The sequence below is a fragment of the Spermophilus citellus genome (genome assembly GCF_964194105.1).
Source record: "Spermophilus citellus genome assembly, chromosome: 9".
In the NCBI taxonomy this organism is placed as follows: Eukaryota; Metazoa; Chordata; class Mammalia; order Rodentia; family Sciuridae; genus Spermophilus; species Spermophilus citellus.
In genome coordinates this window covers 7,827,213-7,844,506 of record NC_138191.1, presented here as the reverse complement: position 1 = coordinate 7,844,506, position 17,294 = coordinate 7,827,213, and the positions used below count along the sequence as shown (strand labels likewise).

The 17,294-nt window shown below is 43.2% G+C and overlaps 1 protein-coding gene and 1 long non-coding RNA gene across 11 annotated transcripts in view; one reads left to right on the top strand and one right to left on the bottom strand.

Annotated features, from left to right (window-relative positions):
* Window positions 1-315: 315 nt before the first annotated feature.
* LOC308655427 lies at window positions 316-2,637 on the bottom strand. The gene is made up of 3 exons (XR_014023476.1): window positions 2,508-2,637; window positions 928-1,048; window positions 316-630 (listed from the first exon to the last, which is right to left on the bottom strand). It is a non-coding gene; the product is annotated as an uncharacterized lncRNA (long non-coding RNA).
* A 6,310-nt stretch (window positions 2,638-8,947) lies between these two features.
* The window catches only part of ARHGEF11 (Rho guanine nucleotide exchange factor 11), a 111,712-nt gene continuing 103,365 nt past the window's right edge, over window positions 8,948-17,294 (top strand). For 7 of the 10 annotated variants that reach the window (XM_081305537.1, XM_081305541.1, XM_081305539.1 and 4 more), the window contains exon 1: window positions 8,949-10,498. In XM_081305537.1, coding sequence (XP_081161663.1) covers window positions 10,467-10,498 — 32 coding nt within the window. In that variant the 5' untranslated portion in view covers window positions 8,949-10,466. Of the gene's footprint in view, window positions 10,499-17,294 lie in introns of all 10 variants that reach the window. The other 3 variants (XM_081305544.1, XM_081305543.1, XM_081305545.1) reach the window with 2 other exon arrangements.

Sequence of the window (17,294 nt, the reverse complement as noted above, 5' to 3'; positions counted from 1 at the left end):
AAAGGTTGTGCGCCTAACAGGAGAAAGAACACATCTGCAACGACAACTTCATAGATATTTCTCCTTCCAAAGTTGGAGTTTAAAGAAGAATGCTGCCTTGTAACTATTGTAGAGACAACAGTGCTCACATTTTTGTCGTGGTCTCTTGAAGCAAAGCATGCTTAACATTTAGATTCAAAATGGATACTTCTAAGCAGTTGTGGTGACTGACTGGATTTCAGTCCAGTGCATCCAAGGCTGGGCGGCTGGCCCCTGTGGGTCTTCACGAGGGTGAGGCCCTCTCTCCCAAACACTTGCATTTCCTTGATGGATTTCCACTCCAGCATATGTTCATTGATTTATTTGCCAAGTATTTACTGTTCGTCTGTAGAGTATGAGGCATTGTGCTAGTGCTGTGGGCCATTCAGAGATGGCCTGGTTTTCAGGGGTTGAATGGAGAAAATGGAACCTCAGACGCTGAGCTCAAATGCTAGTCGTTATTGGGTTTACGTTAGTAATAAAGGTAGGAAGAATTACAGAGGTCAAACCAGGTGTGATGGTGCACACCTAGAGTCCTAGGTACTCTGGGGGCTGAGGCAGGAGGATCAGTTGAGCCCAGGACTTCAGGACGTCTGTGACACTGGTGAGACCCTGCATCAGGAACAAACAACAAAACCGTAGTGTTTGAGGGGAAAGAGAGTGCTCCTCACTAGGGTGATTTATTAGGGAAAAAGATGGGTATGATCTCTGGTGGGAGTCGAGGGAGGGAATCTGGGCAGCTGAAGAGACCTGGGGTCCTGAAGTGACACTTCCAGACCCCCTGTCAAAAGGAAGAAAAGGGTGTATAACAGGGGACACAGAATCTGGACAGAGGGAATGTCCTGAGGAAGGAGGGGGAAGGCAAACACAAGGGCTCGGGGATCTGGTTAGGAGCTTACCCGTGCTCACCTGAGGGGATTTTGAGTGAGATGGGGTAACATGAGAGGAACTCAAGGAGAATCTAGCATTGTCTTCAAACAGGAGGGAGACTTGCCGCCAGTAGAGGAGCTGAGCTGCCCTGAAGATCCACCTGATGAAAACATTTGGACATGAACTTGGAAGAAAAGAGGGAAGTCTGTACAACTTCTTAAAACAGAGGATGGGTTTAGGGTTGTGGCTCAGTGGGGACACCTGCCTAGCGTGGGGAGGACCTAGGTTCTATCCCCAGCACTGCAAAAACAAAGAACAACAAAGGACAGGCCGGAAATAAGAGGGACAGGCTACAACTAAAGCCATCTTGGAGTCATTTGCTGATTTCAGTAACCAAGAGGTTCTTCCTCCCCCCCTTTATTGAGGTATAATTGACATAAAATAAACTGCACATAGTAAAATGTACAATTTGATGAATCATGACATGTACACCCTGAAACCATCACCACAATGAAGGTAGTGAAGTACCCATCGTCTTCGAAAGTTTCCCTCGTCCACCTCTCTCCATTCCCATTAGTCACTTGACCTGTGTCTGTCATCATATTCGTTTTCATTTAAATAAAATTATACAAAATATAAAAAAAAGTTGATTTTTTTTTTGGTATGGGGGATTGAACTCAGGGGCACTTGACCACTGAATCACATCCCCAACCCTTTTTGTATTTTATTTAGAGACAAGATCTCACTGAGCAGCTCAGAACCTCGATTTTGCTAAGGCTGGTTTTGAACTCGTTATTCTCCTGCCTCAGCCTCCTGAGCTGCTGGGATTATAGGATGCATCACTGTGCCGGGCAAAAAAGTTAGTTATTTGAGAAGATCAATGAAATGTATAAACCTTTAGTCAGATTGGGAGAAAAAATTACAAATATCAAAAATGAAAGAGGAGATGCCAGATTTTATGCACATAAAAAAGATAAAGAGGGACTATTATAAACAAGTTTCTGATGTTATATTCAATAACTTAGGTGAATGAACAAGTTCTTTGAAACACTGAATCTATCAAGAAAAATATAAGTAACATAATAGACTATAAATTTGATCTTTCTTTCATACATATAAGTCTGTGACTTATATGTATGAAAGAAAGATCAAATTTATAGTTTAAAACTTTCCCATGAAGCCAGGTATGATGGTACTCTCCCTATTCCCAGCAACTCAAGAGACTGAGGCAGGAGGATCACAAGTTCAAGGCAGCCTCAGCAATTTAGTGAGGCCCTCAGTAATTCAGTGAGACCTGTCTCAAAATAAAAAAATAATAAAAAGGATTGGGAATGTGGCTCAGTGGTAAAACACTACAGACCTTTTACTGGAGTATTCTACAAAATATTTAAAGAAGAAATAAATGCCAATTCCACACAAATTATTACAGAAAATTTAAGAAGATGTAAACTTTCCAACTCATTCTACAAGGCCAGCATGATTCAAAACCAGACAAAGATATTATAAGAAAAGAAAAGCAATAGACTTATATCCCTCAAATATACAAATGCAAAAATTCTTCAAACTTTTAATAAATCAAATCTAAAACTAACATACAAGGTAAATTTACATATACTTACATCTATATCATGACCAAGTAGAGTTTATCCCAGAAATTCAAGCTCAGCTCAAAAAGACTAGAGAAGAAAAACCAAATAATAATCTCAATTAATAAAGAAAAATAATTTGATAAGATATATCTGTTCTTCAGAGCCTACCCCCCACCACCACCCAGGGCTGGTGATCAAACTCGAGACTTCTTGTGTGGTATGCAAATGCTCTACCACTGAGCTACAGCCCAGCACTACACCTATTCTTGAAAAAACTCTCAACACACTAGGTATAGAGAAGCATCTATGAAAAATCTACAGATCACATTATATTTAACAATGAAAAAAAATGCTTCCCCCCTAAGATCAGAACAAAAACAGGTATTTGTTCTTCCTAGTTCTATCAACATTGCACTGGAGGTTCTAGCTGGTGCAATAAGATAAGAAAAATAAATAAAATGAATGCATACTAGAAAAAAAAGGAATAAAACTCTCTTTATTCTTGGATAACACAATCATTTATATAGAAAATCTGATGGAATCAACAAAATACACCCTATAACTAAGAACTGGGTTTATAAGATTGCAAGATTTAAGATCAACATACAAAAATAATTGTAATTCCATGTACTTGCAGTAAGCAATCAGGAATGAAAATATTTAAAATACCATTCGGCAACAAAGTAAATATACTCAATGACATAGATGAATCTGAAAATATTTATGCTGAGTAATAGAAGTCATACAAAAAAAGTATGAACAGGGGGCTGGGGATATGGCTCAAGCGGTAGCGCGCTCGCCTGGCATGCATGCGGCCCGGGTTCGATCCTCAGCACCACATACCAACAAAGATGTTGTGTCTGCCGAGAACTAGAAATAAATATTGAAAATTCTCTCTCTCTCTCTCTCTCTCTCTCTCTCTCTCTCTCTCTCTCTCTCTCTCCTCTCTCACTCTCTCTTTTAAAAAAAAAAAAAAAGCATGAACAGTTATCGCCTGGGGACCAAGAGTAGAGAAGAAGTCTAGGGAGAAGGATTGGGAGAGGATATTAAAAAGGAGCAAAAGTAAATTTTTCAAGGTAATAAATATGTTATTATCTTGATTGTACTTAAGTTTCATGTGTGCATAAGTTTCAAAACTTATCAAACTGCACGTTTAAATATTTTAATTGAAAGTATGTCAATAAATTATTTTTTCAAAAAGTTAAAAGAACTTTTTTTTAGTTTGTAACATAGTTTTCAGGCATTTTTTAAAATTATTATTATTATCTTCCCCTTGGCATCTCACCTTTTTTTGTTTCTCACATTTGATCCTTGGAAATTTTCCTTATTGGGAAGGAAACACACACACACACACACACACACACACACACACACACTCCCAAAATATTAGCCTTCAATCTAAAACTGTTTTTCTTTCACACGTTTTCTTTTACAATTTATCTTGCCACCTTTTTTGCTATTCTGTTTGTCTCAGCTACTAGAAGTGTGATGGCAGAGAGTTGGTTACTTAGGTAACCACAGACATGAAGGTATCAAGTTTGAAGAGACTGAAGTATAAACCTGGGAGGTGACACAATGCAGACCATGCAGACTTCTCCTGGGTGGGAGTTACAGTGAAAAGCTTTTTTCCCCTAAATTCTTGAGATCCTCTCTCTGGGGAAAGTAACTCAAGGGACTCTGAGAGGGAAGACAGAGAACTGAGAGCAATAAGGAAAAATATGTGCTGGTCTGGGGGTCTGGGGAATTGAATCATTGAACTTGTTTTTAGCTCCCCCTGCCCCAGTTTCTCCCCAATCAGCCCTGTACCTCCTCTCTCTAAGAAGGTTCTGCCCATGCACTGTTCTTTGGCTGTTTTTTCCCCAGGGCCTGTAACACAGAGGCAGATAGCTGATAGTCAAGTGTGAAGACCATGGGGATAAACTGCTGAGGTTCCAGCTCTGTGAGCTGGGCAAGTTATTTTAACTCTCTGGGCCTCTGTTTTCCCATCCAAAGATGGGGTGATAACAATACGTACTTCAAAAGGTTGTTGTAGGGCTGGGGATGTAGCTTAGGATGTAGAGCTCTTGCCTAGCATGCACAAGGCCCTGGGTTTGAGCTCTTGATACCAGGAAAAAAAACCAAAATCGTTGTAATCCCAGTTAGTTGGGAGCCTAAGGCAGGATGACCGTGAGCTAAGATAGTGAGACCCTGCCTCAAACAAACAAGATCTCCAAAAAGCAGTAATACTCTTTAGTGGTACTTTTTTCTATTTGTGGTTCTGGGGATTGAACCCAGGGGTGCTCTGCCACTAAGCCACATCCCCAGCCACCTCCCCTGCCCTTTTAAATTTTTATTTTGAGACAGAGTCTCACTAAGTAGCCCAGGTTGGCCTCGAATTGTTATCCTGCTGCCTCAGCCTCCAGAAGCACTGGGATTACAGGTATGTGCCACCATTTTGGACTCCCAGTCTCTGTCTCATAACAGCACTCCAGAAGGAGAATCTTTATGGGGAGTCCATCTTTCTAAAAGAAACATCCACTTTGGTCCCATGATATCTACCCATCAGTGAGAAGTTGCTTCTTGAAAGGGTTCTCAGCTTTTCAAGGTTCTGCATCACTGACCTCCCTCAGCTATTCAATTAAATGTTAGGTTTCTAGAATTCCTCCCAGCAAATAAAAACTGACCATACCTGCCTTTTTCTTTGCTTCTTGTTGCTTAAAGATGATAAGGATAAACTCTAGCTCCAAACAATCAATTAATGGGAATTTATGCAAATCGCCTAAAATTTCTTTGGGCCATAATTGTAACCAGTGCCCTACCCATTACATAGGATGTTAGGCAGAGAAAAGGATTCATCTATTAATAGAGTTCTGTAGGAAAAGAGTTAAAGGGTCATGTAGATTCAAGATTCAAGGTATCCCTTTATTAACGTGAATCATGATTTCCCTGCTGAGAACCTATAGCTTACAGAGTCCATGCTTGATCTTTTTTTTTTTTTTTTTTGATACTGGGGATTGAACTCAAGGGCATTCAACTCAACCACTGAGCCACCTCCCCAACCCTATTTTGCATTTTATTTAGAGACAGTGTCTCACTGAATTGCATAGGGCCTCACAGTTGCTGAGGCTGGCTTTGAACTTGCGATCCTCTTGCCTTAGCCTCCTGAGCCACTGGGATTACAGGTGTGCACCACCCAGCTCATCCCATGCTTGATCTTATTGAATCCTCATACCCTGCAGACAGCCCATCACAAAGCTAGAAAGAAATGCAGTCCTACTCTAATGCTCTTTTGGATAATCAACAGCTACCTCCAGATTCCTACAATCTAGTCTGTCTTGGCTACAATCTACTCTTAACTCTGTTTCCTAAATGGAGGCATGCAGTTCACTCACATGGCCAGCTAATTTCCAGGAACTCATCCTGGGATAGCAACCCCCACAGTCTTCAGAGTGGAGTGTGCAAGGAGATGCACTGACGAACATGGGGAAAATATCTAAGGATGAGTGCTAAATAGGATTTAACTACAGCAAAAGTAACTAAGCTTTCCTAATACTAATGACCTAGCCCACTCACTCAGTCACTGTGTCACACGCAGAATGTGAGGAGTTTCCAGGGACCAAAAGTAACATCACAGGTGACACTGGTCTTCTTCATAATGCATGCCATCTACTGGGCAATAACAAGCTTATTAATTGCTACAAACTTTATATAATTCTTTCTAATAACAGGAGAAATGGTCACAAAAATCTTTGCTTTGCAGATTGGCAGTCTTCTAGGAAAGGCCTATAATGATATAGTCAACAGAAAGAAGATACACATTTTATTTTCAGCATTCATGAGAAATGCCTGTCAACAATAAGTCACCTAGCTGAGCGCGGTCCTAAACAACTCAGTGAGACCCCGTGCCTAAAATACAAAAAAGGACCGGGGATGTGGCTCAGTGGTTAAGCACCCCTGGGTTCAATTCCTGGTATCAAGAAAAAAAAAAAGCCACCTAGCCCTTATTTTCAAAACCAAAACAAACCACAAAAAAGAACCCACTTAATTTGTCCCTTCAAAGGAAAAATGACAGCCTATGAATGAGTGAGAAAGTCATACTTTTCTAAACACAGGGAAAAAGCATTTTGAAAATTAACTACTGAAAATAGCTCCAATATTGTAATTTTTTTTTGGTATTAGGGATTGAACCTAGGGGTGCACTACCATGGAGCTACCCCAGTACTTTCTATTTTTTTTTTTATTTTGAGACAAAGACTTACTAAGTTGCTGAGGCTTGAACTTGCAATCCTCCTGCCTCAGCCTCCCAAGTAGCTGATATTCAACACTGCTCTGAACACTCCAATATTGTGATTTTTTTTTAATTAACCAAAACAGTATTTCACTTATAAAAATTTTTTTCTGCACACTTGATAAACTAAACAAAGTTTCTTAGTGGGTTTTAACCACTTTGTTAAAAATATAAAAATGTAACACCTTCCATTCAAAAAGGACTGATTGACTTCAGAAATAAATTCACTAGAATTTTGATTAAAAGTCTTTGCATCATTGGTGAATGAAATTAGAAAATGAGTAACATGATTCAATGAATGTAATCAAGGATGCATTTCTGCTTGAATCTACCTATCATTGACAAGTATCTTTTTCAGTGAAGACAGCCATTAATTTTCAAACTTGTGATTTTAATAACGTACTTCACTTTATTTCAACCTTTTAATATTTCTGCATGTTACATGGTATATAATAAAATACAGGTAAATAACTGTTTAAAAAGAAAAACATTAAACAGTTAAAAGGTGACTACTGGTTTACCATCATAGAGAAAGAGTCCACGTTTGGGAGCATCATTTTTGCAAGGAGTATGGGAAAGAAGACACAAGAAAATCAGTAGCAATTTAGACTGTAGTGTTTCAGATGCGTGGGCAGAACCTACCTTTCAGAGTTATGGCCTCAGGGGTGAAGGCAGGAGGTTTGTATGAGTTTTCTGTCACTCTAATAAACAGTTGAGCTAATCAAGTTATAAAGAGAAAAGGTTTGTTTTAGCTCACAGTTTGGGAGGTTTCAGTCCATGATCACAGGTTGGCCTCATTGCTTCCAACCTGTGGCAAGGCAGCACATGGTGGCAGAAGCACAGAGCAGAGCAAAACTACTTACCACATGGCTAGGGAGCAAAAGAAAGAGAAAGAGTCGAGTATCTCACAGTTCCTTTTGCCATCACAACCCTGATGACCTGAAGATCTCCCATTAGTTCCCACGGCCTCCCAACAGCCCCAAGTTGGGGTTCAAGCCTGTAACCCATTGCCTTTGGGGGACATTTAAGATGCAAACTGTAGCAAAGTCCTTTTATTTGCCAACCTGACATAATTTAAGGAATGCTCCTAGTTGCAGCAGATCCTTAATTGCTGTTGTTGGCTTCTTTGCCCCCTTGCTCTTTGCATACTCACCACATCTAACGTGGGCTGGGCCCTTGGAGCTGAGGAGGTGAGTAGGTAAATTTACATATCCACATGTTCCTGAGAACACCCAGGTAGTGTGGGAGAGAGAGAGTACATATGCAAACACATCAGTGACTGCCAAGAGTTTTATCTAGGCAAAAAAAGACAAAGTTCACCCGACAGTCCTAACGAACAAGTTCCTTTTTTATTTTTAAACATAATGTGCCAGACCTTCTGACTAACGTCATGTTACTTGGGACAATTCAGAAACTGTGATTCCATGAGAAGGGGGTTATGAGAATAGAATTGTCCAGGAAAGCCTTTTTCCACTGAGTTCAAACTAAGATACCCAAGCGAATCCCAGGGGCAACAGGGAAGGGTCTTCCCTCCAAGTCGGGGGTGGGTGGGGGGTAGAGGCGGAAAGGGCCACGGAAACAAACGGGGGCTACGGCTAAAAGGTGCTTCTGAGAACCAAGAAGGGGGCCCGCGACAAATTCTTTAAAAACATCAGAAGTGAGGCGGTGAGGAGGCGAGCAGAGAGGAGACTGGAGGTGATGTTGGGGGCCGCAGGGTAAAGCCGGGGGCTGGGGAGGGCGGCCCCGCGCGGGCACCGAGGCGGGAGGGACGGGGTAGGAGACAAAGGTCGGGTTCCCGGAGCCTAAGTCGGGGAAAGGGGACGCGGCAGCCGAAGGGGCGGCGCCGCGCGGGGCCGGGCGGGGTCGGGCCGGGGTCGCCTGCCGGCCGCGCGGGGCCACACCGCGGATCCGGCCGCGCCGGGCACAGCTAGGCCGCACCGAGGGGCAGGGCCAGCGGCTGCGGGGCGGAGGAGGGGACCACGCGAGGAGCGGCGGCGAGGGGTCGCGGGCGGCGGGACGCGCCGCCAGGCCCGGACTGAGGCGGGGGCGGCGGCCGCGGCCGCGAGAAGGCGTAGTGCGGTCAGCTCCCCGCCCCCGCCTCGGCCGCGGCGGCGTGAGGGAAAGGGCGACGGGCAGCGCGGCGAGGAGGAGGAGCCTGCGGCCCCGCCCCCGCTGGAGCGAGGGCAGGAGAAAGGCTCGCGGCGGAGGAGGAGGGAGCCGAGCGCGGGGAGGGGGCGGCCGGCCGGGCCTGCGCCCGAGCGAGCGGCGAGCCGAGGGGGAAGGGGCCCGGAAGGAGGCGAGCGCGGCCGCGACGCCGGGAGCCGGACGCCCGCTCTCGCCCGCTCTCGCCGGCCTGCCGCCGCCTTCCCAGCCCGCGGCCGAGCCCGAGTCCCGAGCTGCCGCGGAGGCCGGAGCGCGGCGCCGCGCCCGGCGTGGGGCGAGCGGGGCCGGGAGCCCAGGCCCGGCCGGCGGTCCAGCGCGGGGCGCGGTGGGCTAGTGCCCGCGGGAGCCGGCGAGGGGCGAGAGGGAGCCGAGAGGCCGGGCGCGGAGGAGACGGGGTTGCCCGGAGCCGGTGTGGAGGAGGGACCCCTCCGGACGCCATCCACAGTCGCAGGTCCAGACCGAGGATGGTCGGGGGGCAGTTTTTCTGAGCCGGCGACGGAGGAGGGAGAAGGGGGGACGCGAGGAGCCGGAGCCCTGTTCCGCGGAGGCTGAGGCGAGAGGAATTTTCAGAGAGAGCCTGGATGTGGAGCAGCCAAACAGCAGAACTAACTCAGGAAATTGTCTCAGAAAAAGGCCGAGCGAGGCTGGGTCTGAGCGTCGGGCTGGGGTAGGTGGAGGAACCTGCAAGTTCAAAGGAGACGGGGAGAGGATAATTTCGGGGATTCTCTCCGGTTGGTGGTCAGTGCTACCATTTTTAAGGTGAAAACCATTGCATTTCAGGTGTTGTGTGATTTTTTTTTTTTTTTTGGTGCAATTGGTTCCTTCAGCATTTCAAAACCATTGATGTAAAAGCTTTTTTCTTTTCTTTTTTTTTTTTTTTTAAAGAAAATCTACAGATTTTGGTTCCCAGGGTCGCACTGGATGTGGAAGGAGTGCTGTTGTGTACATACTATTGTATGGTTTTATTTATTTTATTTTTTACTGTGCAAATCAGCTGGAATTTTTTTTTTTCAAGTGCCATTTCGGATTTATTCCTCTGTTTTTTCCTCCCTCGAATATATCTGCCGTTGTCATTTTAAGCATTGGAGACCAGAGAATAATTTTTTTTTCCCCTTTGGAGCTTGAGGCTCCCTTGCCAACAGAAGGACAGCTGGGAAAACTGGATTAAAAGGATGGTTTTATCTGTGTTTTGCAGTTCAGACTGATATTTTGAAGGCACATTCTTTCTGTGATTCATTTTTTAGCCCAAAGTGCTAACCTTGAAGAGATTTGTGGTTGGGATTTTGGTTTCTAAGAAGGTCATAGTTTTCCTCTTTTTTCTTTATTTTTTTTTAAGAGGGGGGAGGGGAAAAGGGTCTAAGAAAGGAGACCATGTTCACCGGTAGAAGTAGGATGGAGCTTCAGTTACCAGGATCCTGAGAACTGGAATAAAAAGGATTCCATCTTCAAGTTGGGAGGCCCTCTTCTTACCTTTCTCAGAAATTGCAAGGGGTTCAGTCTTGATCAAGACATTGAAGCCACAGGATTCTGGAACCAAACCTTGGAGACACTGAGAAACCATGAGTGTAAGGTTGCCCCAGAGTATAGACAGGTAAGTTTGGATTTTTCAACACTTATTAAAGGAAAGATTGGGAGGGGGGGTGTTGCATTTTGATAAAGGACTATTAAAGAAAAAAAAAAGATTTGGGTGTGCTGTGGGAATTGGTGGGGTCGGGGTATTGGTCTCTGGGGACCGTCAGCCTGTGTGATTATGTGTGTGTGTCTGTGGTCAAAAACACCTCCTGGTTCAGTGTCTTTCTAATATAAGCAAGCAGTAAGCGATGAAGCCAAGAGGATGAAAGAAGGAGGACATGCTTTCAGTGGGTTATGATTTTTGCCGGGTTGGAGGCTGAATTTGGGTCCCCAACTTGCCAGCCTCTAGGGGGTAGGAGGCAGGAGCAAGCCTGGTCATGTGAGCGGTGGATGGGGACTGGTGTTAGGTGTTGGAGTTGCTGGGGGAGGGGCTCTGGCAGGGGCGGAAGGCCAGGCTGGTTGGTATGGAATAGTGGGGTTTTGGGATGGGTTGGATCCCATTTCTAGAATGAGGAGGATGTCCTTGGCTCAAATGATGGGATAGAAACACCATTTACAAAAATCATACAGGTCCGGATTGTTACCAGTGGCTGATGTGACCCCCGGTTGCTTAGGTCACATTAGAATTTTCTCTCCTACAGGCTTAGAGTTTAAATTGAGACTTGTCAATACCTGATGCTTGAAGTTTAATCTTCCAAGCCGTTCTCAATAAGCTTGACTGCAAAATGGGCCTTCCCTCTGCTTAGAACCAGATCGAGTTGTTTTGAGCCTCTTAGGCCTGATGGGCAGAGGCTCTGGCCCTCAAATTTTAGAGCACATGATACACCTCCCCCTCAAGAGTCAACACCTCATCCTCTGTCACTATTAACATTACACTGGGGTTGTAATTCCTTCTTCCAAAGATTTGGTACAACTTTGTAAGGTGTCTGCCTTTTCCCTCCCACCCACCTCTGATTTTTCCCTTGAGAATCTTTCGTGGGTTGGGTGGGGTGTTCTTAGGGGTGGTACATACATCCTAACCAAATAGATGGGTGGTTGGAGGACTAAACAAGCAAATGAAAGGACTGGACCTGGAAAAAACATTATTGGAGAGATAGGGAAGAATATTTTCGAGGGAGCAATTGTTCTCTTCATGTTCAGTTAACCTTTGGTTATCCATGCTAATAATAATTTCCTTTTGACTGTGGAATGTGGCCTAGAATGCATATAATCTCTCTCTCCCAAACACTAATCTCTGTGTTGCTTTAGAGTCCGGTTTAGAATCATTCAGCAGTCCCCAGACAGGGAACTGACTTTGCTGTGGTGAGGAGGAGGCAAACAATCACAAAGCATTTACGGCTGGTTCAGACCTCCTTTCCTTTCTGTTGGTCTCTTTGTAGTTTGACCCTGGGAAAAGGATAACTGAGGCATGGCAAGGCAAGGCAAGGAGGGGCAATGGTTTGCAAGGCTGCCCTTCTTCCCTTTTCATCCTCTTGGAGTTGGGAATCAGTGCACTTGTCTTTTTAAGATTTGAATGGTAACCTATTTCTGTAAATTCAGGGATGTGAGAAGATGGAAATCCAGGTGTTGAGGAGTGTAAGGAGAGGCGATGAGGTTCCTGGGTTGATATGAGCCTCTCCCTCTGGGAGTTTGTAATCTTCACAGCTGCAGATCTCAGGCTCTGTTCAGTATGTTATGGTTTCCTGAGTGCTTTCATAGAATGTCTCATTTGAGCCTCACAATGTTCTGTGACAGACAAATCAGAAGGCCTTATTCCTATCTTGTAGAAGGGGAAACTGAGGCCCAAAGAGGATTCCTGGCTTGCCCTGTACCATTTTGCCTGACTTGTGGCAGAATCTGAACTCTAAGCTACATCTTGTGATTCTGAATCCCTGGTTCTTTTCATTGCCTCAGCCTGTCTGACTAGGTTTGTAGATACCCTGTAGAATGTGTGAGGCACTGTTTTGCCTTCTAGAGCAATAGAGGAAGGTACTGTTTAACAGTTACGGTATTTCCTTGCTCTTCATACCTGTAATTTCTATAGTTAAAGTACCATTTTCTCCCATGGGCAGGGCTTTCCTTGTCTCCACCCCTGATTCTCTTCCCCAGGTCCCCTTTTTGTAATCTCCAGCTGGCTGCATTGGATCTTGTTCTATTTTAGTTTTGTTTCATTGGACCTTTTTGACATCCCAGGCTCTAGACCCTATGAATTTTTTTTTAAGATTTTTTTTTTTTAGTTAGACACAATACCCTTTATTTAATTTATTTATTTTTATGTGATGCTGAGGATCGAACCCAGGGCCTCACACGTGCTAAGCAAGTGCTCTGCCACTGAGCCACAACCCCAGTCCTAGACTCTATGAATTCTAAATAACTCAGTCTATACCACTCTGGAGCACTGATTGGAAGGAAGTGATGCAGATTATGGAGTTGGGTTCTGTTTTTAGTTTATCAGTTTGTTGTGTAGAGTCTTGTGTAAGATGCTGCTGGTGTGTTTTAGAAAATGAAAGCATACAGTTCTTGCTCACAGAGAGCATATCAGTAAGTGTGAATTCTTCCATATCAGGTTGTTTGCAACATTTCATGTGTTAATTTCAGATATAGTCAAAAGGTTAATTAGAGAAGGTTTCCTAGGTGATGTGTATTTCTTGAAGATAAGCCATATGCTGGAGGACCATGTATTTGGAGATAGATTGTGACTTATAGTAACAAAGACTGGAATATTTATTTAGCAGTCTTTTACCTGCCTTCTTTCTGTTGGGTAGTGACTGCTGGCTCCATAGGAAAAAAGAAAGTTTTGCAATTAATTTTCATCTTTTAGTGTTAATAAGTTGTTACTGAGAGATGAGCTATCGTGTAATTATTTGTGTTTCTTTTAGTTTTTGTCCCTTTCAGTTATTGCCCCTTACTATATGTTCTTTTCAGGAGTTTCTAAAAACATGTTTGATATTACAATCAGAGCTTATAATACTAAATTTTTTTATAAGAATGATGATGAGTTTTGCTTAGCCATCTATATCTGTTTGCCTTCTTCCCCTTGGCAAACGTTTTTGAGATGGCCAAATGGGTTAGGAGTTTGCTTCCATGAAACAGCTTTTCTTTGTAAAAAGTTAGCTCATGTGAGGACCAAACCAGAGAGCATTACACCAAAAGTTAGTTCTTGGTTTGTGCCCTGGCTTTCCCCTTAAACTATGTGACCTTGGGCAAGTCATGACCTCTGCTGTCTTCCTCCTGTGTAAAGCCATAGTAGCTCATTTATATAAAGTATTTTCAAGTTCCGCAAACACTTTTTTCCCCCCCGCTATGGTGCTGGGTACTGAACCCAGGACCTTGGATTCTACTACTAGGCAAGTGTACTACCACTATTTCATCCTCAGCCTTTTTATTTATTTTGAGACAGAGTCTTCCTATAAGTTGCCCAGCCTGGCCTCAAACTTGCCTCCCAAGCAGTTGGGATTACAGACCTGCTCCATTGCACCCAGCTCACACTTTTATACAGTATGCATGTGAGGATTATAATGTTTATTGAATCTTCTCATTGGACTGTTGAAGGGAATCAGTCCAGTGAGATAATATATTTCCAGTTGCTTTCTAAACTGTAAAATTCTATTTAAAATTTAGAAGCTAAATCAAATGATTTAGCTTCATGCGCTACTTCTTGAGCTAAGTGGCCCCAAACAAATTAAGGATGATGAAGAGATCTCTCCATTTGCAGAGTTTAAGCAGAGTGAATAGGCTTTATTACTGCAAAAATGCACAGGGTTAGAACGAGGAACCAGTGGTCATGATTGGGTGATACTAGAAGATGCGAAAAAAGGAAGGTTATTGACTCCTTCCCAGGAATTTTGATGAATGGGCAAGACTTTCTCTACCTTGACTCACTTAAATGTCTGCTCAGTGATGAGGGTGGAAGATTTTTTTGTTTACTTTCTTTTTTTCTTTCTGTGGTGCTGGTGAACCCAGGACTTCACACATGCTAGGCCGATGGTGTATCACTGAGCAATACTCCCAGCCCCAGAAAGGATTTGTTTTATTATCTCTGGCCATTTCTTGTTGTGGAATCATATGATTTTCCAAATTCAAAGTAAATCCAGACCCACCAATTGTTCCCTGTCAGAGATCTCTTCCCACCTGGGATTTTGGTCTTTATTGAGCTATGGAACCAATAAATCCCCAGGCATTTAGCTGAACTTCTACCTAGTTTGGAAGATTGGCCTCCCAGAACAGTGATAGGGGTCTAGATGTATAAATAGTAAGTCCCCTGAAGTGCTGAGTCTTTTCCAAAATGTACCCTTGTTCCAATCTAGGGGTGTGAGATGAGAGGGGATTTTCAGATGAAACATTTGGTGATTAATCACCATTATGAGCAGGAGCAGGCTAAGCTTAACTTCAGATACTCAAAAACATTGTTCATATAGCACTCTTTGATTGATGGATTTGTAAAGCTTTTTCAAATAGTACTGTCAGGCAGAGCCCCTTTCCCCAGTTTAGAAACATAGACAAAAAATAAAAATGACTGTAGGTTATCGAAAATAAAAAAGATTTCACATAGCTAGTGCCCAAATTAGTGGATAGACAAAGGGGTACTAGAAGCATATAACCTGGGAAAATAGTTTGGAAATGCTGGAGTTTGGATAGTATTCCTCACTGCCTTAAAGATCTAGGATTTTGATGTATGTGAAAAGGTTTTGGTAACTTTAAATTCTGTAAATCATAAGATGAGTTGTTTTAATCTGTATTGACTGAATCTACTTCACATCTTCATAGAAAAATCCACTTTATTCATTTATTGTTTTTAAAACTTAATTGGAAGATTTATTACATGGCTTGGAAACTTCCTGGTGGCCTGTGCATTCTTCCTTCTTTTCTCAGTGACTATCTTGAGAAAGGCTCCAAGCATAAACCTGCAAGTGGCTCCCAAGGTCACTTCCTCGCCCTTTGGGGTAAGCAAGACTAAAGAAGTTGCTAATTCTGGTCAAAGAGAAAGACTCCTGAAAAGCCATGTTAGAGTTCCTGTGAGAGGAAGTTTGGAGTTTGAGGAAGAATTCTGGCATTGAGTTAACAAGTCAGTATGCTAGGGCCGACTACATAAATGACCTTGGAAAGTTGCTTACCTGTTCTGATTGGAGTTTTCTTCTTTCAAAAAATGAGTCAGTGGGGGGCTGGGGATGTGGCTCAAGCGGTAGCGCGCTCGCCTGGCATGCGTGCGGCCCGGGTTCGATCCTCAGCACCACATACCAACAAAGATGTTGTGTCCGCTGAGAACTTAAATAAATAAATAAATAAATTCTCTCTCTCTCTCTCTCTCTCTCTCTCTCTCTCTCCCCCCCCCCTTTCCTCTCTCTTAAAAAAAAAAAAAAAAAAAGAGTCAGTGGGGCTAGCCAGGCTCTACGGTTTGTTTCTTTCTAGCTCTTTGAGCCTCTGAAAACAGAATGCTTGTGTCCTTTTGGTGAGCCAGGACTCTTCCTGGAATCATTATCTGGCCTTCCTGAAAACCAGAGAAAATGAAAGTTTGAGAAGATCAGGACTACAGCTGCCTGATGAAAGGAAGAGGAAACTGGAAGAATAGGGGTGTGGAAACTTGGGCTGGGGGGTGGGTGACTGGAAAGTCTGTGGCTGCTAACAGAATTGGAGCAGGATTCGGAAGGTATTTTTTAGGCCTAGAAGAACACCCAGGTTTATAGTGGTAAAACAATTGGATAGGTTTGAGAGGGAAAATGGCAGGAGTCTGGTAGGACCTCAAGGAATTACCTAGTTGATTCTCAATAGGGTATGGGTTGTTTTTGTTTTGTTTTGTTGTTGTTGTTTGTTTTTGGTTCTGGGGAGTGAACCCAGGGGTGTTCTACCATTGAGCTACATCCTCAGCCCATTTTATTTTGTTTAACACAGGATCTTACCAAGTTGCTCAGGCTGGCTCAAACTTGCAATCCTCCTGCCTCAGCCTCCCAAGTAGCTGGAATTACAGGCAGGTGCAACTGCATCAACTATAGGGTTGAGCTAGTAAAGACAGGTTGGGGTCTCTCCCATTTTTTGTATCTCAAAGGAAGGTGGTTCTGTGAGTTCAACAGTTCTAAGTCCTTTTGGATACTAGACTTTTCCTACATTTTTTTTCCTTTTTTTTTTTTTTTTTTTTTTTTTTTTTGTGGTGCTGGGGATTGAACCCAGGGCCTTATGCGTGCAAGGCAAACAGTCTACCAACTGAGCCATATCCCCGACCTCGTTTTATTTTGGATTGAACCCAGAGTCTCGTACTCTACCACTGAGCTACATCCCAAGTCCATATTTAAAAAATATATATATATATATTTAAGATGATCTAAATTGCAAAGGCTGGCCTTGAACTTGATTGTGAATCTCCTACCTCAGGTGTCCCAACCCACTGTGTGAACTGAGATTATAGGTGTGTGCTACCAACCCCAGCCCTTTGCTACAATTTAAAGCCAATTTATTGTCTTACTTCTGACTTCAATGGGGACCCTAAAGTCATTATTATTGCTCTCTTTGTTGACTTCTTCGAGATTTTCCTCCTCATTAAAGAGCAGCAAACTAACATATAAATGTATGAGAAAAGGATAGGGCAGAGGGGTTAGAGGGGGAAGGAATGGGGCATGGGATTATTAATGATGGTGGAATGTGATGATCATTATTATCCAAAGTACAGGTATGAAGACACGAATTGGTGTGAATATACTGTGTATACAACTAGAGATATGAAAACTTGTGCTCTATATGTGTGATAAGAATTGTAATGCATTCTGCTGTCATATATAAATAAAAATTTTTTTTAAAAAAGAAGCAAAACAAAAATGTATGAGAAAGGGGCTTTGAAAAAATTG